The sequence below is a fragment of the Pongo abelii genome, chromosome 2 (assembly GCF_028885655.2).
Source record: "Pongo abelii isolate AG06213 chromosome 2, NHGRI_mPonAbe1-v2.0_pri, whole genome shotgun sequence".
NCBI lineage: Eukaryota > Metazoa > Chordata > Mammalia > Primates > Hominidae > Pongo > Pongo abelii.
In genome coordinates this window covers 180,454,278-180,475,690 of record NC_085928.1, presented here as the reverse complement: position 1 = coordinate 180,475,690, position 21,413 = coordinate 180,454,278, and the positions used below count along the sequence as shown (strand labels likewise).

The 21,413-nt window shown below is 42.6% G+C and overlaps 1 protein-coding gene across 1 annotated transcript in view; it reads left to right on the top strand.

Moving 5' to 3' along the window:
• The window catches only part of SLC7A14 (solute carrier family 7 member 14), a 131,712-nt gene that overhangs the window by 54,285 nt on the left and 56,014 nt on the right, over window positions 1-21,413 (top strand). Inside the window, exon 2 of the mRNA XM_002814273.5 lies at window positions 7,757-8,212. Within this exon, the coding sequence (XP_002814319.1) occupies window positions 7,909-8,212 (304 nt within the window). The 5' untranslated portion in view covers window positions 7,757-7,908. The remainder of the gene's footprint in view (window positions 1-7,756; window positions 8,213-21,413) is intronic.

Below are 21,413 nucleotides of genomic sequence, written 5' to 3'. Positions count from 1 at the left end.
TAAGTTTTTTTTGAAGAATTATTTCAAGCAAACAAAATTAAACAGGTTTCTCTTTATTTTGTTCTGCTTGGTGTTGCAAGCAGATGAATTTTTAATTTACCTATTTACAGGCAATCATTATTTATATCTTTAAAGAATTAATTGTGGAAGTGCAGGAATGAACACATCAGAGTCTTAAGTTTCTACCTCAGATGTACAGATATCTGCCCATTTCAGAGACAACAGCCTCAGAAGAAAAATATAATTGCTTTGTCTAGTGCATAGTAAGGGATCAGTGACATATCATCAAAACTGTTTACATCCCCCTTCATAAGAAAAGTGCACAACTTCGCCCTGTGCCATGTGACTCACCTGCCTTCTATGGGAGGAGGACACTTCTCACCCCACTAACTTTGGGTTGGCCATATGACTTACTTTAGTTAATGGGAAGTCAATGGAGCTGCCAGTTCCCAGCAGAAGCAGTAGAGACATTTTACATTTCCACCAGTTGTGCCACGAAAGAGCAGCATGCATCAGATAGGGATTGCTCCTTCAGCCTGAATCCTGGAATAAGAAGATGTGTGGAGTAGACCCCCTGTCCAGATTGGGGAAAAAATCTGAAGCCGATCCACTGTCTGGAGTAGAGCCACAGCAAGAGACAAACATCACCATTGTAATATTCAAATTTGGGGTTGTTTGTTACTACAGCAAAAGCTGATTAATATACTCAATAACTTTTTAGAAACAAACAAACGAAACCAACAAGCTTTGAAAAGGAAGCTTAATTGGTGCAACCTTATTTACATAGCTAAAATATGCAGTCATTATAGATTCATACTCCCCTTTAAAGACATTTCAAGTAAAACAAAGTTGGCTGTGTCTGAGACTCCACATAGAATATAAACAGGCTAGCACGTCGTTAAATAATACGGTAGGTGATCAAAAGATATTTGAAGTGGGTTTGATCAAACACTTAGCAAAGATACAACTGAAAAAATTAGCAATCTGAAAATCAGGAACCCTGGTCTTAAAGCCAATTGTACATCTGAGTGAATTTGTCAGGCACCAACATTGCATAATTTAAGAGGCATGTGCTTGTGCACACGTGCACGTGCATGTGCACACACACACACCACACACACACACACACACACACACACACACACACTGGGCCAGATGGATCAAAAACATCTCCCTTACCGCTCTGTCATGGTCCAAAAGTGCCAGCCATGATGAGCTGCAGCCTATTCAAGAAGTACAAATCAGAATGTGGTTGAGCTAGAACCTATCACATGTGAAGCACTGTTGATCACAGAAGAAATTGAAGACGTTTAGTCTAGGAAAGATAAGACCCCAAGATATATGTTAGTTGCTATCAAAAACTTGAAGACTTATCCCATAAGCAGATTAACTCTAATCTGTATAGATACAGAGAGCAAAACTGCAGACAACAGAAGAGAGTTACTGGGACACACATCTCAGTTTAGTTTACTAGGATGTTCTGTCAGAGCTGAGCAGACCCTGGGATTAAGACGCATCTAGCCTGTACCCGGCCACGTAGTATAAAGTCAGAGCGGCTGACATGCAAGCACATCCCCAGTTGTGGTGCAAACATAAAGCCATATCTGGTGAGCCTGGAAGAAGTAGAAAAGTAACAGAAGCAAGGGCTTCAGGACGGGATCCACCATCAAAGCTTATGCCAGCTGAGTGAGCCAGAGTAAGCCACAGGCATAAAAGTCAGAAGGGGATCATGTTTTCAGGGATAGGGTGGTAACTGAAGGTGAACCTACCATGGTCTAGCCATCCCAAAGGTATGTGTGCATCTTGGGGAAAAAAGTCAAAAGTATAGAAGAATGAGAGGAGGCATAACATCCAAAGGCCTAAGCAAATCTACTGAAGGGCCCCTTTAGATAAAGGAAAACAGGAAAGAGGAAAACCATTCTCCACAAGTTTGAGAAAGGTAAATAAGAATCCCTTGGAGTGGAAGTACCAGGGTGTACAGTCTGCAGCCAGGAGAAACCCATGGGAGGTTCCACAGAAAAAAGCCCTGATTAAGGACTTGGCATCAGGCCAAGGGCCCTCCGAGAGCTGCCTAAGGAGGTGAAGGTGGTGGGAAGGGTGTCAGCAGCAGGGAACAACAACAACAACAACAACAACAAACACCTGGTCAGGGGCCACAGCAAGGTGATGCTAGCTAACGCTCCCACTGCATGCACTATATGCCAGGCACGGTACTAAAAGCTCCACACGTATTAGCTCTTCCACTCCTCACCACAACCCTGTGAGCTAGGTACCACTGTGATCCCATTTTACGGATGGCAAAACCGGTGCATAGTGAGGTTTGCCCAAGGTCACTTAGTTAGTAAAGGCAGAGCCAGAATTTGCATGCAGGAAGCCTGGCTCCTGAATTGTGTTCTTAACCCAGAGCCAGAAGCTCAGCCCAGAGGAAGAAAAGCAGGGAGGTGGTGAGAGGGTTAGCCAAGACCTGGATGTGGGAGTGGGCAGAGACCTCAGAAGGGTCCTCAGATCCCACAGTCACCAGGTGGGGCTCAGAAAACCAGGCAACGTTTACTCTAACTGCAGCCTCATTTTTCCTGGGGACATCAATTAAAAGGATCTTGTAGCAATCCTAACTGTCCCACCACGTGAAAGGGCTGCTTCTATCAGCCAATGTTCCCTGCTGCCCAGATGTTCCAGAAAAAGCTGGACAACTACTCATCGAGTGTGTCATGAGGGATTTTTGTAGTCCCTTAGCATATTTGCAAAATCAGGCAGGAATGATTACTGGCTGTTTACTGTTTTGTTAGCCTTCGTTTCCTTCCTCTCCTCACCTCCAAAGGCAGTCTCTAGCCTAACTCGATAATCCTACTCATTCAGTGAACTACTAAACTGTAATTATTTGCATCCTGAAACAAACTTGCTTTTATCATCATTATCCTTGGAGCCCACTGAACCCTCGAGCATGCCAGCAAGCACCACAATGATGACTCTCTTCTCCCAGAGGCCCTGTAAGACTTCCTTAGTTATAGCTGTGAAGTATTTTGAGAAACCTGAATTAAAGTGCTAGAGAAAGCACAACACACATTTATTGCTCATCTTGGAAAGACAACAGCAATGAGTTTCCAAAACTATCTTTAATTAACATAATCTGGGGGTAATGAATATGGATATTGCCAATAGTCACCTAGAAGCATGTTTTCTTTTGTACATTTTGTTCTCTCCAGTAAATTTCCTACCAAGAAAGGAAATGGTCCCAACTCCCTGTCTGCATCAATAAAGCAAGCACTCAGGGGAATTGCGTGAAGAGAATAGGACCAGGGGGCATTCTTGCCACCCTCAACCTTTGCTTTTGGTTGATTCTCCACATTTTCAATACGGTTTCTAATTACCAGGAATACGAAGTGCAAATAGAAGCCATTACTTTCATAAAAAGGCTGGTTTGTTTCTCAGTGTCCTTGTGACAGTTTTTGATGAAGGCTGAACAGGACAAGTAGCCCAGGAGATATCTCCAGACAGTGCCGCCTTCATAGTCATTGCCTGCCGAGGAGAGCTGTTAAGAGGCCCCATGACCAGCCCAGGGAAGGAAACCGGAAGTACCTGTCAGACTGGTGGCCTCCTGTGGAAAACAGCAATATCTGGTTTTCCACATGGAGCATTTGTCATTATGCCCGGCATGGGGCAGGGAACCTCAATTCTGCTGTGCTAGCATAAGCTGGGGCATTTAAAGAACCCCTGTATATAGGCCATACTTCAGGCAAATTACATTAGAATTTTTGGGATGGGGCACAGGCACCAGCGTTTCTGAAAGATCCTTGGGTATTTCCAATGTGCAACCAAGATGGAGAGCCACTGCCAAGGGGTCTCAAGACTGGAAACCCATTCACCACCCCTCAAAAAGAGGACATGAAGCCCACCTGCATTTACCACAGCCACAACCTGCCGTGAGGCCTCTCTCCTTGATTCCAGCAGCACACAGCTTGTGAGGTTCTCCTGGAGCTGGCTGACAATTTTTCTCCTTCCTGCATAGTGTCCTGTGTGCAGGCACTGCCCTGGCTGCAGAGTCCCACTGGCTTGTAGATCTCTGCTTACTTGTCGGCCTCCCCCCTGCAGCAGGTCCACACCCCTCGCCTTTTTACATCTATCCCGGGCTGCCTTAAAGGATCCCAGGGCCCAAGATTCTGCCGCAGCTACAATGAGCTTTTAGAAAAGTAAGTCATCTTATATTGCTCACCTGAATAAAAGCCTCCAAGGGCTTCTCACTGCACTAAATATCCAAATCACACCCCTTTTATCTTGGCTGACCAGCCCTCTGGCAGTCTGACCTCTACACATCTTAAGTAAGAGAGCCCCACGGAGCCTAGGGCCAAGCTCTGGCTCTGGTGACTTTGGGTAAGTGACTGCCCCTCTCCCAGCCTACTTTGCCTCATCTGTAAAGGCAGATATGTTGTGAGGATTTAATTAGTCAACACGACACTCAAATCCTCCTCCTTACCCCATACCAGTCTCAGTTAGATCCCAGCAGATGCAACACCCGCTCTATCCTCTTGAACCACAACGTGAGGAGCATTTCCCTGATATCTGGTACAACTGGCTTCTTTGCACCACTCAGGAGCCAATGCCATGTCCACAGAGACCTTCCTACCCCTTTATCACCCCCATTTTATTTCCTCTAAGCCTGTACTAGTTTGCTAGGGCTGCCATAACAAAGTATTGTGTTGGTGAAAAAGTAATTGCGGTTTTTGCAATTTGTGCTTTACTGCAATTAATTTTGTGCCAACCTAATACCATGGACCAGATGGCTTAAGCAATAGAAATGTATTGTCTCACCATTCCGGAGTCTAGAAATCCAAGACTAAGGTGTCAGCAGGGTTGGCTTCTTAGGGCTATGAGGAAGAATCTGTTCCCTGCCTCTTTTCTAGCTTCTGGTGGTTTCGTGCTGCCTCTTTTCTAGCTTCTGGTGGTTTCGTGGCAATCTGAGGCATCTCTTTGCTTGTAGAGGCATAACCCCCATGTCTGTTCTCCCCGTGTGTGTGACTTTGTTTACAAATTTCCCCTTTTTATAAGGACATCAGTCATATGGACTAAGGGCCCATTCTACTTTGGTATGACCTCCCGCCAACTAATTACATCTATAATGATATTATTTCCATATACGGTCACATTCTGAGGTGTGGTGGCTAGGACTCCAACATTCTAATTTGGGGGGGCCACGATTCAGCCCATAACACAGTCTGTATCCCTCTCTGAAACTGACTGATTTTATTTGTCAGCCTGTGTATTGCCTCCTCCCTCTTCACCAAACGTCAGCACCATGACAGCAGGACCCTGAATGTCTCATTTCCCACAGCAACTGCTACCTAAGGCTGGGCTGACACAGAGAAGATGCTTTGTATAGTTTCTTGAATGGATGAATTAAAACTAAAGCAACAGGCCAATTTTCTGAATAAAAACACTGAAGCCACAATAGTGAAGCTACTACTCAGTTATTAAAAATGATGTTTCCGTAACTATTGATGTGGGAAAACATTCTAACATATTGTTAAGCAAAACAAGAAAGTTTCAAATCAGAATAAATGATATAACATTTATAAAACACACGCATACACATATACATGTCCATTCAAATAGGTGTGTAGTTACATAGAAAAGGGTCTGAAAGAATATAAATCAAGTTGTAGCTAGCTGGGTGGTATTTTATTTACTCATGTGGTTCTTTGTTATTTATATTGTCTGACTTTTCTGCAATAGATATGCGATGTTTGTGTAAAAAGAGAAATAATAAAAGCCAAGCTTTTCAGGGAGAAACAAAAAGAAACCCTCTCACTTGCAGTGTGATTTGGGCGTCCACTATCTCTCATCCCAGGCTGCAAGCTCCACGGGAGCAGGGACTATGTCTTTGCATCTACAAGCCTCACGCCATGCTTGGCACATAACAGGTGTTCCTTATATGCTGGCTGAGTGGAAATAGATACGTGGATTCACGTCCCCACAAGACCTCAACCAAAGCAGTTGTTCTAGCGGCCTTCTCGGTAAACATATGGTATATTTTGTTGCCAATACGAAAATCTTTAGAAGAAGAAAGAGGAGAGGAGGAAGGGGATGCAGAAGGGAGGAATGCAGACACTCTAGCCTGTTAAATATCTCTGGCATGTTATCCAACTGTAGTGATATCTAAGGTATTGTCAAGAATAAAAACACAGCACGAAGCCACACTGTCAAAGCTAGGAAAAAATTAAACCAGAAAGGCTGTCACCCAAACCTGTGAACCAAACAGCCACATTTCGCCTGATTCTTCTAATTAGTGTTTGAAAAGCCTTTAGAAGCAAACAAGTGCTACATTAAGTGCTTAGTATTCATTAATACTATGAGTAGATGAGGTAGGCAGGTACTTACTGATTATATAAATGTCCTGAGCTTGTCAGTACAGTATTTGGAATCAATGTCTGGCTATACTTCAAAAATTCTATACATTTATGAGTTTTATAAATTTTATAGTTTTTATAAATTTTCTGCAGCTTCTGGCTTCCAAAGAAAGTAGCCTTATATATTTGCAGTTCCTAATTTACTAAACTTTAGAAATTACCTAACACTGTAGTTCTCAACTCTATCAGATCCAACACCCCTTTTTATAATAAATACTTTGTCATACCTCCTTTTAGTATCCTGAAGTGAAATTATTGATCATCTACCTATATACAACATATTTCAGTGTGTAAATACCCAGGCATATCCAAATGATGGTTTCAGATGCTTGCACTAGGTGAAAAATCACCGCAAACGTGCCCGTTCCAGATGGCAGGCTGTTCCAGGGTGCGGCATGAGAAATGCAATACCACGAGTGGCATTCCCATGGGGTCCTTGGTTTTCTGAAAGGGCAAACAACTCCTCTTAAGTTCCAAACTAAATACATTATAATCTTCCTTTGATTTATTCTATAGTTGTATTCCTGGAAAATTCAATTTACTTGTATATTAAGGCTATCCAAAATATCCTATGAGTTTATATGTAAAAGAGAGTGACTTGCCAGGCTCAGATCATCATAACCAGGATTTTTATCTACAGGAAAGTCAAGCAAAATATCTAAAAGTTGTGTGACAACATCCCACACATCTCACATCTCAGGGTCCCCCCAGATGCCAGGAGTACTCCCCACCATTCCAATGTTTGAGAGTAAAAAAAAATTCCCAAAACATTTTTTATTTCATTTGGGAGCCCAGTGCCAAAATAACCCATGGGATGGCATGGCCCCTCTTGAGACTCATGGATCTAATTTTACATTTTTATGTTAAAAAACATGTAGATATCATGTCCCCTCAAAATATGCCCAAGAATCACAGACCAAGTGTTGGCAAAGTAAGAGGTAGTTAGAGTTGAGATGGATGAGCACTTTCCATACGCCAGGCATTTTCTTAAGCTCCTTATGGACGTCACTCATCTAATCTTCACATCAACACTAGGAGAGAGACTTTATTGTACCATTGGACAGTTGAGACTGAAACACAGCCATGGCTTACCCAAGACCACAGAGCGGTAAGTGGCAGAGCTCTAACTCAGACCATCCTCATCAGGATGACTGTGCAACACAGTGCACGTGCCGACAGTCCTTTAGAACTGGAGAGAAGAGCAAGGAGAGTGGAACCATGGAATCCTTCCGTGTTATGAGCACACAGGTAGACCAGTTCTACCAGTTCAGGACATTAACCTCCAACCATCCTTCCAAGTGAAGGTTTGTTTCTCACTCGGTCTCATCTTCTGCTTTCTTGTGTTTTTCCTGCAGACATTCATGCCCAGGAGAAGGCTGCACTGGGTCCCTCTGGACCTTTCCTAAAAGGGAGATCCCTGTCCACTAGATGAGTTCCAGAACCATCCACTAAGGCTTTGTAGCTCCCTTCCATCAGCTGACCTTCACTGCATCCCCTATCGCTCAAGATGAGTGGCTTCTTCACCTCGCTGGATCCCCGGCGGGTGCAGTGGGGGGCTGCCTGGTATGCAATGCACTCCAGGATCCTACGCACCAAACCAGTGGAGTCCATGCTAGAGGGAACTGGGGCCACCACGGCACATGGAACTAAGCTAGCCCAGGTACTCACCACAGTGGACCTCATCTCTCTTGGCGTTGGCAGCTGTGTGGGCACTGGCATGTATGTGGTCTCTGGCCTGGTGGCCAAGGAAATGGCAGGACCTGGTGTCATTGTGTCCTTCATCATTGCAGCCGTCGCATCCATATTATCAGGTAAGTGTCTCCATGCAGGGAAGTACTGTGGAAAGTGTGCTTACCAGCCTGGTCACTGTTCATCTCCTTTCTCCGGAGTATTTAGTGGTGAGATGTATGAAGTGGCAGAAAAGTGGATCATCATGCTCTTTTTTGCCTTGACTGCCAGGGAGGTTAGGGCCAGGTTTTGACTTAATTATAGTAGCTTCCTTTTTTTTTTCCTTTTTCTTTTCTTTTCTTTCTTTCTTTTTTTTTTTTTTTTTTTTTTTTGAGACGGAGTCTTGCTCTGTTGCCCAGGCTGGAGTGTAGTGGCATGATCTCAGCTCACTGAAACCTCCACCTCCTTGGTTCAAGCAATTCTCCTGCTACAGCCTTCTGAGTAGCTGGGATTATAGGCGCCCGCCACCACGCCCGGCTAATTTTTGTATTTTTAGTAGAGACGGGGTTTCACCATTTCGGCCAGACTGGTCTCAAACTCCTGACCTCAACTAATCCACCTGCCTCGGCCTTCCAAAGTGCTGGAATTACAGGCATGAGCCACCGCGCCTGGCCTTCTTTTTTGTTGTTGTTTTTTGTTTTCTGGGTTTTTTTTTTTTTTTTAAACAGAGTCTTGCTCTGTCGCCCAGACTGGTGTGCAATAGTGCGATCTCGGCTCACTGCAACCTCCACCTCCCGGGTTCAAGCGATTCTTCTGCCTCAGCCTCAGCCTCCTGAGTAGCTGGGATTAAAGGTGCGTACCACCATGCCTGGCTAATTTCTGTACTTGTAATAGAGACAGGGTTTCACCATGTTGGCCAGGCTGCTGTCATACCCCTGACCCCGCACTTTGGGAGGCTGAGGTGATCCGCCCGCCTCGGCCGCCGAAAGTGCTGGGATTACAGGCGTGAGCCTCCGCTCCCGGCCTGTTTTTTCAATACAGAGAATTATTCTGGTTCTCATACACCTCCCAGCTTCTCATTCCCTGTCATGTTCTAATGACTCTGTTTTAATTTTAACTCTCCTTTACACCAGAAGACAGGTCAATCCTCTTGAGGGAGGGGGGAAGGATACAGCTAAGATATAAATAATAAAGATAGGCAGAGCAGCAAAATGACAAGTCAATAAATCTGATATGATTGGGATTTGATAAACCTCAAACTGGCATCGAGCCCCCAAGGAGAAGGAAGCCAGGCCAGGAGATTTAAAGCCCTTGTGAGAATCACAATGCGCCATCTGCCACAAACACCTCCACAGATTTATAGCCCACAGAGACAGGTCCACTAGCAGCTCTTTGTCTCCCCTTGAGAAAGAATCAAAAAACTCATTTTTTAAAATAAGGTGCCAGGACTCACATGCCAATACTTTGTAAAAATGGCTCTCCTATTGCCTTTTCCCCTTCCTTCCTTTTCTCTTGAGTAGCAATCTACAGTATCTTCCCAGAATTGCTGGAGTAGGCCAATGGACAACTTGAGACAGGAAAACCTCCGGCTTTTTGCAAAAGCATGAAGCTTTTCTGGGTTTTAGGGATGGCAGATCATGTGGGCCAACCCATGTACTGACAATGAAGGTCTTGGTCTCTTCAAATATTTCAGGAGAAGTGGGAATTCTAACTTATATTGGGAATTCTGTGTACCAATGTGTGCCATCATAAGAAAAGCATTACATTAATATCATACATGTAGAATAAATAGTGCTCACATAGAACACAAAGACAGACTACAAGCATGCAACCAGAAAGTGTGCTGGTTTGTATTTAACGTCTCTTTAATTTGATAAGGAAAATAAGCTGAGTTTATTAACCTCCTGTCATGTCTTCTCTTTCCTGTTGGTTTTACCATTTATCCTCTTCTCCTGGTCATCCTCTTATAATCATGAATACCCTAATAGTTGAGGTTTCTTCAGAATTGTGGGGTTTTCTCTCCTATTGATGAAAATAAATTATTTACATGGATGAATTTTGGGAATACTTGCAATTCTATTAATGTGATAGCAATTACCTCCAAACTTTTTGACCGAGAAATTGACTCACCATGAGTTTCTAGATCTAAACATGTTATCATGTGGAACAGAATGTTGATAGTAGGACAAAAGGCAGCCATATACCCAAAGGGTTCCACAGAAGGCACAGGGCCAGTGCATCAGATTAATGAAGACTACACAGTTTTCAATAGATCTCATCCTATTTTGACCCAGTCTCCCAGACCACAGTGATTTTTGTGAATGAATTACCTGTGTCTTATTCTTCACAGGATACATTACATCTGGAAACCAGAGCCTGCCACCTACCCCCATCACAGTGCTCATGGGCAGTATATAATCTAGACTTTTCCACTGCTCACATGGAGAGCCTGAGACTGGCCCAGCCTGTGTTATGCTGGAGCCAGCTCACACCAGCTGCCAAGAGTACTGATTGTGCATACCTCTTTCCACCTTTACATTCAATGATGTCATGCTGTTAACTTGGAATCAGCTGTGGAGGGACTATGTGTTTGTCGTCGTTACTGTTGTTCAGAGAGTCAGTTGTTAAACCTTTACCAGCACATCACTAGCCCACCTCCACTAAAGACCCTGGTCCTGCCCAGTAATTGAGGCCTTCACCACAGCACCAAGCACAAGAAGAAAAAACCCTACCTCTCCCCAAAACAGGATTCCTCCTCTCCACATATGGCCCCATCCATAACACTTCTCTATACTGTATGACTGACTTATCTAGCCACTGAGGCCATTTGGAATCCTCCCAGAGCCCCTAGTCAGGCCAGGACCAAAATATCATAACTTATGCCAATGTTAGCATATTTATAGCAGGTTTCTTCAAGCAGAACTCTCACTCTTATGATTGTTGGTCACTAAACTAAAGGAAGTGCTGCTCCAGTGTCTTCTTTCCACTTTCACATCATCATCCCCATATCGCTTCACCTTTGGCAAAACTTCCCACTGCTTCTCCATACAACGATAATCAAACTCCCCTATATCTTCATCCTTTTAAATACACGGTCCTTTTCTCCTTCTGGTCTTAATTAAAACCTGGCTCATCTGAGGGTGAGTCCAGTCTCCACAACTGTGCATTTATCTCCAGCAATAATTGCTGCTTAGTTGCAAGAATTAAGTAAAGAGAAAGTTGAGATTAACTTAGATTTAACTTTTTCCAAGCAGAGAGAGAAAAAAGTAATGAGGTTAAGAGTATTTTCAAAGGAAGACTAAACTGTGCTGAATCACATAATCTAGGCTGAATAAGAAGGGAAGTGAAAACACAAGAGTGACGATGACTCATGAAAAGTGATAGAATTGGTAGAAATTGGAATTGTCAATTAGATCAAGATATTGCAATAAAAATACTGGGAAAGTGAGATAGAAAGCTAGGAAGTGATGGAAATGATAAACAGTGGGATGTTTGAAATAAAGATTTCAGAAGTAGTATAGCAATCAATAACATTCAGTTTAGACTTGAAACCTGGTTCAGCCACTGACTAGCTGTGAGACCTTGAGTAAGTTGCATAATTTCTCTGAACATCAGTTTCTCCACTTTAAAAATAATAACACCTACTTCAAAGGATTGTTGTCAAGACTAAAGGAGATGCATATTAATTGCCTGGTGCATTGCTGAGCACATAGCACTAAATAAGTGGTTATTATTATTTTGTGCCAAACCCTAAATTAGGTGCTTACCAGAGAGTGTGACCCTTAAAACTCTTTATCTCTTTAAAGTAGGTTTTATTACCAACAATTTCACATACGTGGAAAATGTGTAAACCGAAGTTTAAATGACAGAACCCACATTCAAATCTGTTGATAGATAGGTTGAAAGATAATGTCAACAACTCTCAACCCTGGCTATGGGTTTAAATCACTTGGGAATTTTTTTTCTGTAATAATGAAAAATGGATTTTGGAGTTCAGTTTTATTGAGTTATAATTACATATCATAAAATGCATCCTTTTTTATATACACTTCTATGAGCTTTGGTAAACACATATAATCATGTAAGCTTCACCACAATCAAGATGCAGAAGAGCTCCATCACCCCCAAAATAATTTCTCCAGGCTGCCTCTTTGTAGTTAATCCCTCCTCCCACTCCCAGCCCCTGGCAACCACTGATTTGTTTTCAGTCCCTATCGGTTTGCCCTTTCCAGAACATTATGTAAATAGAATCATTCAGTATATAACCTTTTAAGTTTGCTTTCTTTTGCTTAGTAAGATGCATTTGAAATTCATTCATGTTGTTGTGTGTATCAGAAGGTTGTTCCATTTTCTTGCTGAGTAGTATCCTATTGTATGGCTCTACCACCATTTGTTTATCCTTTTACCAGTTGGAGGACAACTGGGTTGTTTCCAGTCTTTGGCCGATGTAAATAAACTCACTGCAAGTATTTACATGTAGGTTTTTATGTAAACACAAGTTGTGGTTTCTCAAGTAAGTACTTAGGAGTGAAGTTGTTAGTTTGTATGGTAAGTGAATGCTCAACTTTATAATAAACAGCCAAGCTTTTTTCCAAAGTAGCTGTATTATATTCGACTTGCACGGGAATATGTGAAAGTTCCAGTTCTTTGCCAGCACTCAGAATTATTAGATGTGGTTTTTCATGGTTGTTTTGTTTTTTGTTTGTTTGTTTGTTTTGCCATTTTAAAAGGTATATAGCAATGTTTCAATGTGGTTTTAATTTGCATTACGCTAATTACTAATGATGTTAGACATCTTTCTATGGGTTTATTTGTCATCCATGTGCTCTCCTTGGTAAAGTGTCTATTTAAATCTTTTGCCCCCCCCCCCCATTTTTTTTTTTGAGATGGAGTCTTGCTCTGTCTCCCAGGCTGGTGTGCAATGGTATGATCTCAGCTCACCACAACCTCCACCTCCTGGGTTCAAGCGATTCTTCTGCCTCAGCCTCCCGAGTAGCTGGGACTACAGGTGCATGCCATCACACATGGCTAATTTTTGTATTTTTAGTTGAGACAAAGTGGTTTTACCACTTTGGCCAGGCTGGTCTTGAACTCCTGACCTCGTGATCTGCCTGCCTTGGCCTCCCAAAGTGCTGGGCTTACAGGCATGAGACCATGCCCAGTCCTTTTGCTCCTTTTGTAATTGGGTTCTTTATTTTCTTATTAATAACTTTTAAGCATTCCTTATATATTCTGGAGACAAGTCCTATATTAGGTATGTATTTTTGCAAATACTTTCTCCAGTTTGTGGCTTGTCTTTCAATTTCTGTTTATTTCTTTTTAAAAATACTGATGCCCAGGCACCACCTCCAGAGTTTCTAATTCAGTTGGTCCAGGGATTGGAATTTTTTAAAGTTCCCCAGGGAATTCTAATTCTAATTACTTTTGCACCAACATAATGGAAACTATTTGGACAGCACAATCTTAAGAGAGTTTTTGGCCTTGTGGCACCATTCCCCATGCTATGCAAACCAGCTTATAACATGAAACAAATCTGACTCATAGAGCAGTCTATTTTCTTTACAATTTGTCAATCTGGGAAGTTATAGCAACTTGCCAAGCTCCTCCCACTAGTCCCACCCCAGCGTTATAATTGCCCACTGCCTGTCACAGGTAGAAGAAAACTTATCAGAGGAAGCAGCTTGTGCTTTGTCCAAAAGGTCTTATCTACTCTTCAATAGCTCAGTAGGCCACAACCAGACCCCATAGCCATGCCAAACCTAAAAACCCTTTTGTATATTGCAGATTGTATAAACCAGATAGAGGAAATAGGTTTTTTTTCATCATGGTTCCCCCCTACAGCCTTTTGGAGAGACTGAAGGGTGGAGGCAGGATGGTTTACAGAGGTTCTCTAATGTAGCTGGCTATGGATGAAACAAAGCAAAGCCATTGTGCCAGTGACATCCAGCCATTCAAAACCCCAAGAGGCTCTTATTTGAGTAGTGGAAGAGAGGCAGATTTAACTTTTTTTCTAAATTTATATCCAGTCCTCTTTTAACATTATTAAAATTGTTCCTCAAACAGAATATAGGTCTGAATCACTCCTAAGCTCATACACTGTCTATAATAACCCTTCAAGCCCATTTCTCAAATGTTTTTGGTAAGGATTCAACAACAGTACGCATACACAGCGTCAGTCCTTTCCCTGGTACACAATACTTACAATGCTTGTCATCTACTCATAAGAAATGTTTGGCAAAAATCTAATAAGATAAGGTTCAGTAAAAATATATTGGGCTCCTGCCACATATCTGTCCTGGGGCAGTACCAAAAATAGGCAAGAAATTGCCTCTTCTCTATTTCCAAAGGACCCATTGCTATTGGGTCCCATTGCTCATTGATGGAGATGAATGCCAAATCTGATAAGTGACTATGGCAATAATAGTCATAACAATGTAATAGTCGTAGTGGCAACTACCACTTACTGAGTACCTACTTTTTACCAAAAGAGTTCTAAGTGCATAACCCATTATTTTACTTAATCTTCACAAAAACCATATGTGACAAGTGGTGTTACACTTACTGCATATTACAAACGAGAAAACAGAGGATTCTGAAAGGTTTGGCTCCTTTGCTTAAGCCTCCTGCTTAAGAGGTGACAGTGTAAGGAATGGAGTGAAAGCAGTCTGACTCCAGAGCTCACTTCTTAATCATTCTGCTACTCTGCTATTGTATTAACAGATTACATTACATTCAATTGCAGACAACAAAACACCAAAATAAGGGAGAATTTCATTTCTGTCCTGTGTACAAGAAACCTGGAGAGAGGCTGCTGTTGTGGCCTCTCAGACATGGGGACACAGGCCCCTTTATTTTTCTGCTATGCCATTCAGACATTTGGCTTCCATTGCAAGATGACTCAAGACCAAAGATGGCTGCTGAAACTCCAGTCAGTATGTCTGAGTTCCAGAAGGCAGGAAGAAAAATGGAAAGTTGGGGCAGGTGATTCCTTACCTTTCGGTCCCCTTTTTTTTGTTTGTTTGTTTCATTTTTGAGATAGAGTCTTTGCTCCACTGCCCAGGCTGGAGTGCAGTGGCACGATCTCAGCTCACTGCAACCTACACCTCCCAAGTTCAAGCGATTCTCCTGCCTCAGCCTCATGAGTAGCTGGGATTACAGGCACCCACCACCATGCCTGGTTAATTTTTGTATTTTTAGTAGAGACAGGGTTTCATCATGTTGGCCAGGCTGGTCTCAAACTCCTGACTTAGGTGATCTGCCCGCCTTGACCTCCCTAAGTGTTGGGATTACAGGCACGAGCCACCGTGCCTGGCCCCTTTCTGTCCTCTTTTTAAGAATCTTTCTTATAAGTCCTTCCCCATTTCTCCCACTGACATTGGCCTAAACTTGGACATCTGGCCACAGCCATTGAGGCTGAGAAGTATAGTCCTCTAACTGGGTATATTGCCAACTCCAGAATTACAAAATTCTGTTGATGGGAAGGAAAGGAAAAGCTGGCTGTCACTGCCACATCTCTAATGCATGCAAAACCCTGAAGCCTTCCAGTTTGCTGAGGTCAATTTTTTCTGCAATATTTAAATTGGTTCTGATTTAAATATTAAATCAGAAAATTGGTTCTGATTCCCAATTTACAATGGGAAAATCTAAGGTCCCCCTCAGTAAATCTAGGGAGTTGTGAAGCTGACCTTCCTCTTCACTATTCTGGCTCTAAGTCTCTGCTTGTACAGTCTCTGTTTCCACTTTGCATTTTACCTCCTACCTGCTGTCCCCTTTCTTTATCATCATTATCAAACTCATCTCAACAAAGCATCAGTAATGCAAGATTGTCTGTGCCTTAGACTTTTATGGAGAGTTTGGACCAGAGATGGGAGATATAGTACAGTCAATCCCAGCAAACAGCAAGCTCACACTTCAATATAGGACACTGCAATTCTCTCTACCTTTAGGGAACATCCACCAACCCTCTCTTCTTGGCACCAGCTTTTAGCCCCATGGATAGGCAGCCTTTCTCCTATAACCTCACCTTCTGCTCTGCTCATTTTCAAGCCCTAAAACTCTGTCCATATCCTACCAAGCAGTTATTTCTTCATCATCCTCCAAGTTCATCCTGGTCATTCTCCAAAGAATATCTTTCCCCAACCAAAATAATTTATTGAGATAATTCACTAAACAAAGAATGTTCTCAAAGGAGGGATTTGGGTGCCATGCTGGGAAGGTTAGGTATCATTCTCTAGGCACTAAGAAGCTCAGTAACGTTACCAGACACGTACTTTAGTAATACAGTGGAAAGAGAATGGAGGCAGGGAAGCTGTTATGCACATATTGCATAAAACATACAGGAGATATGAAGTCCTAGCCCCTGAAAGGCCAAAAGGAAGCTTAGGATGAAGAGAATTTGGGCATGAGTAGATGAGAGACAAGGAGGGAGGGCAAGAAAGGCTCTTTCTAGGCAAGAAAAGACATATAATAGAGAAATTATTGAAACAGTGTCATTAAAATAATAGATTTTACAACACAGTTCTGGTGCCAGAAAATGAAAGTAGAATCAGAAAACTCTAGCGAACAAGACCACCACAGAACACCACAAGGGGTCTAGAACTCATCTTTGCGTGTAGCACACCGTGGAAGGTGCTTTCATGTAGCACCTCCTTCCCATCCTCATCAACCCTGTGGAGGGAGGATGACTTTAGTTCTGCTCTACAGATGAGGAACCAGAGTCAGAGGTTAAAGGAGCTTCCTGAAAGTCCCACAGCTATTTAGTGCCATGCCAGAACTCAAATCTATGACTGTAGGATTCCAAAGCTCATGCTCTGCCATTTCAGCAAGCTATCTCTGAGATCTTTGTAGCCAGAAAATCTTTCTCATTAGATGTGAGTTAATAAATTGTGATCAGTTCCCATTGATTGGGTCTAAAAGGCAATGAAGGGTCATCACACTGAGCAGTATTTTTCTCGGCACCCTTAGTTTATGATTTGGCATTAGGGTTTATAATTTGTGTTTCCTGCCATCCTCATTTGATCTTTGGCACCTCGTGATCCATCATCAGGCAAGCTCATGGTAATGGAATCCCTGGGGAGGAGGTAAGCGAGCAGAGCCCTGTTGAGCAGATGTCTCTCCACAGGTTCCCAACCTCCTCCTGGGCTGGTTCTTGCAAAGCTCAAACGTAGGCTCCCCATTCCGGTATTCATCTTGGGTTTGAGTTTCATGATCAAAGAAAGATTTCTAAAGACTCAGTCTATATAGATAGTCTGACAGGTTCCCTTGTTTTATCTTTCAGAACAACAAACGATTTTCCCTCCTCAAATTGAAGACGGCTTTGAGAGGTCAAACAGGAGGGTTGGTCCTTTGCAACTCCTCCATGATCTAGGATTAGTCATTCATTCCACAACTTGCATTTGTTTGTTCCCTGAAATACCTCTGGAAATTGCTATTAACAACACTGGGGAGTGGAAGAGGCAGAATATTGTGAGGACGGGAAGGAAATGCAAAGATGAACAAATGCATGCCAGTCCTCAAACCTCTGAAAGACTAGCTATCTCAAATGTCCCAATACACAGCCATATGTCAAAATCATAATAATGATGCAGCCACTCCTGATGCTTATAAAGTCTCTAAGATATAATTTAGCAAGCACATGATAAATGTTAGTTCATATTATTATTACTACTATCAGTTTTATTGTTATTAGGCAAATACTGTGCACCAGGCACTGTGCATACATTATCTCATTTAATTCTCTCAATCTTCCTATCACGTGGATATTAATGTCCCCATTTTATGATTCATCATAAAACTAAACTTGAGCAGTTTTGCTGTGCCTCACACTAGCTGAAAACCATTTGCATAATCCCAAAAAACCCTACAAAATAAATGCCATTATCATACTCATTTTGCAGATGACAAAACTGAGGCTCAAAGAGGTTAGGTGACTTGTCCAGAGCCACAGGGTGGTCAGTGGCAAAGGCTGGGTCTAAATATGATTCAGCCTACTTCCAGAGACCATGACCCCTATGCTGCTTCATACAGACACAAACTTCCAAATTTATTATTTATTTATTTATGTTTGAGATAGGATTTCACTCTGTCCTCCAAGCTGAAGTGCAGTGGCATGATCGTGGCTCCCTGCAGCCTCAAACTCCTGGGCTCGAACGATCCTCCCAATTCAGCCTCCTCAGTAGCTGAGACTATAGGAGTGCATCACCACACCAACTAATTTTCTTTCTTCTTATTTATTTTATTTTATTATTATTATTATTATTATTATTATTTTGTAGAGACAGGTGTCACTATGTTACTCAGGCTGGTCTCAAACTCCTGGCCTCAAGCTATCCTCCTGCCTCAGCTTCCCAAAGTACTGGGATTACAGGTGTGAGCCACTGTGCCCGGCCCACCCCTAAATTTAAAAACTCACCAAAGAGAACCAAATGAATCAAGGAACGCTCACTTTTATTGGGGTTTCAAAAGACCCTGTACCTCACCCTATTGATTAGCAGAGCACTTTTCCAGATCAAAACTTCTGTAAATCAGGTCATGAAGATGACTTGTAAGCTCAGCATCTTTCTGTCACCTGTCAGCAGTGAGGAGAAAGGTGTTGTAAAGTTCATGTGGCTCTTCTATATAGGGATCAATTGACAGCCCTGTAGGAAGGATGTCAGTTACCAATTCAGAGAAGGTGAGCACATTTTAATAGAAATTTGCAAGTTTCTCAAATTGCTGATGGTGATAATGAGTTTCCTCCAGCAAAGCCAGGAAAACCTGGGCTTCTTTTACATCTTCTGCAGCACCTAGTAGTGTGGACAGTGCATGCCATGAGCACCTAGCATAGCTGTGGGAGGGACTGACCACCTTCTCTGGGCCCAGCATAGCAGGAGATGCTGCAGAACATGGGAAAGAACTCTGAGACAAAGGGCTTGATATCAATATGAAGAAACAAGACGAGCACACGTGAAATAATTGTGAGTGCTGCAAGAGACTATCAGGCCTGCGTCAGAAGTCGGGACAGCTGAGTTCTAATTCCAGCTTTCACCCTCAGCAGTCCAGGGCCCTCAGGCAAGTCATTCACATGTCCCGATCTCAGTTTCCTCCTCTGAAAAATGAAGAGTTTGAATTAGATTGCCTGTCTCATTAGTTTGCATGAAAAACAACCCAGGGAGGGGAAAGATTTGTAAAGAAGGGCCTATTGTCTCAACTCTCCCCCAATCCCAACACACGTCCTAACCCCAGCTAGCATCTGGGATCCAGGGGCAATTAGTCCCTGTAGCTGAACTGCTCAGTTCAAGCCCTGCTTTGCCATTTTCTCCTTGTATGACTTGGGAAATACATTTAACCCTAGAGCTTTCCAAACAGGTTGCTGAAAGTTAGAGGTGTGCCAAGATATGGATCCTTCAGCTTTAGGACACCTGGAAAGTGATATAGGCCCCAGGCTAGTGAGCAGCCTCTCCCTTTTATACATTACATCCTTTCCATATCCATACTATATATATATATACATACATACATATATGTATATATATGTACACTTTTTTTTTTTTTTGAGACAGTCTCACTCTGTCACCCAGGATGGAGTGCAGTGGCATGATCTCAGCTCACTGCAGCCTCTGCCTCCCAGGTTCCAGTGATTCTCCTGCCTCAGCCTCCTGAGTAGCTGGGATTAGAGGCACGCACCACCATGCAGGGATAATTTTTGTATTTTTAGTAGAGACGGGGTTACGCCGTGTTGGCCAGGCTGGTCTAGAACTCCTGACCTCAGGTGATCTGCCTGCCTCAGCCTCCCAAAGTGCTGGGATTACAGGCATGAGCCACAGTGCTTAGCCCAAATATTATTTTCAAGGTGGGTTATGTGGTATGGAAAAGGTTGAGAAGTCCTGATAACCTGTTGAGATCTTGGATTCATCATCTGCAAATGGAAATTATAATAGTTTCTGCATCATAACCATCTTGTGAAGATTAAGTTTTTGTATGTAAAGTGATTAATATGCCCATGCACATAGTAAATGCTCAGTAATGTTTGTATTATTATCACCACTACCAAGAGTATTGGCCAGTTTCCAACCTAACAAGGCTAGGTTCTAATGCAAATGAGTAGTCCTGGTTACAATGCTGAAGCTCCTCAGTCTGCCCCTAGCAAATAAATGGGTAGACTTGCCTCCTACTCACTTTCCTCCAGATGAACCCTGTGCAAAGAGCATGCTTTTGACTCTGAAAGTATATGCCCAAGAAGAATTCTCTTCTCTACAGGAACAGCCTCCTTTAACAAGGCTATGCCTTAAAACACATTATTAATAGGCTGTGCCTCAAAACAAGTAAATAAATATGTATAATAATTACAAACAGTGACAAGTACTATAAAGGAAAATAAACAAGGTATCATGACAAAGTACTTTTTCTGAAGAAGTGATACTTAAGCAGCCTCAACTTTGTGCACTGAAATAGATGCTAGAGATGCAGAGATAAGTAAGGCATGGTACCTGCTGACAGCCATGGGATAAACACCTGAGACAGGAATGTTGATGAAAACTCTGAAGAGGAGTTATGCCAAGCACCAGCCCTTGCCCTCAGAGGTCTGCACAGCAGACTTTCTGAGTGGAGTCTAACTCACTGATCACAGCAGCTCAGGAGCTTTGCATGTGCCAGGCCATCTACTTTGAACACTCTGGCCCACTCCTCATGTTGCTAGTTCACAGAGACTGCAGACAAGGAGCCATGGCCACCCCAGGGAATCAAAGAGCTCCTGACACTTGCCCTGGCAAGGAGGTGAGATCACCAAAGCAAGGGGTGCAAGGAGAGAAAAGAACTGAAGGGATAACTTTGTTAAATGACTACACACAGATGGAGATGGATAAATAAGAAGCAATGATGAAGAAAGAAAAGAAGTGGGCAGAAGAAAGGGAGTGAAATCAAAGGAAGAACAGATTCTTACACAAGGGAACAGAGAGGGAATGAGTGTTTGCATCACAAGCTGCAGGGACACTGATAAAAGGCCATTCTGTTGACAGCTTGTGAGTTAGAGATGGCAATTTCTGGGGTGTAATGAAGGCAAACACCACAGTGCAAAGAGTAGCATTAGCATGGAGAAGAGCAAACAGCAAGCAAGAGAATGGATCCTTTATTTAACAACCCAAGGAATGCATGTGTCCTGGACACAACCTGTGCCTGTGCCTTGTTAAAAGTCATGAGTATGTATGTGAAAAGCAATTATTTGCTAAAATGCATCACAGACATTTTATATACTATTCTTCACCACTCGTCACTCTCATAGATCTGGCCCTGAAAAGTCCCTTGCAAAGTAATTGAAAACATATATATAATGTATACCTTTACATATATATGCATATACACATATTT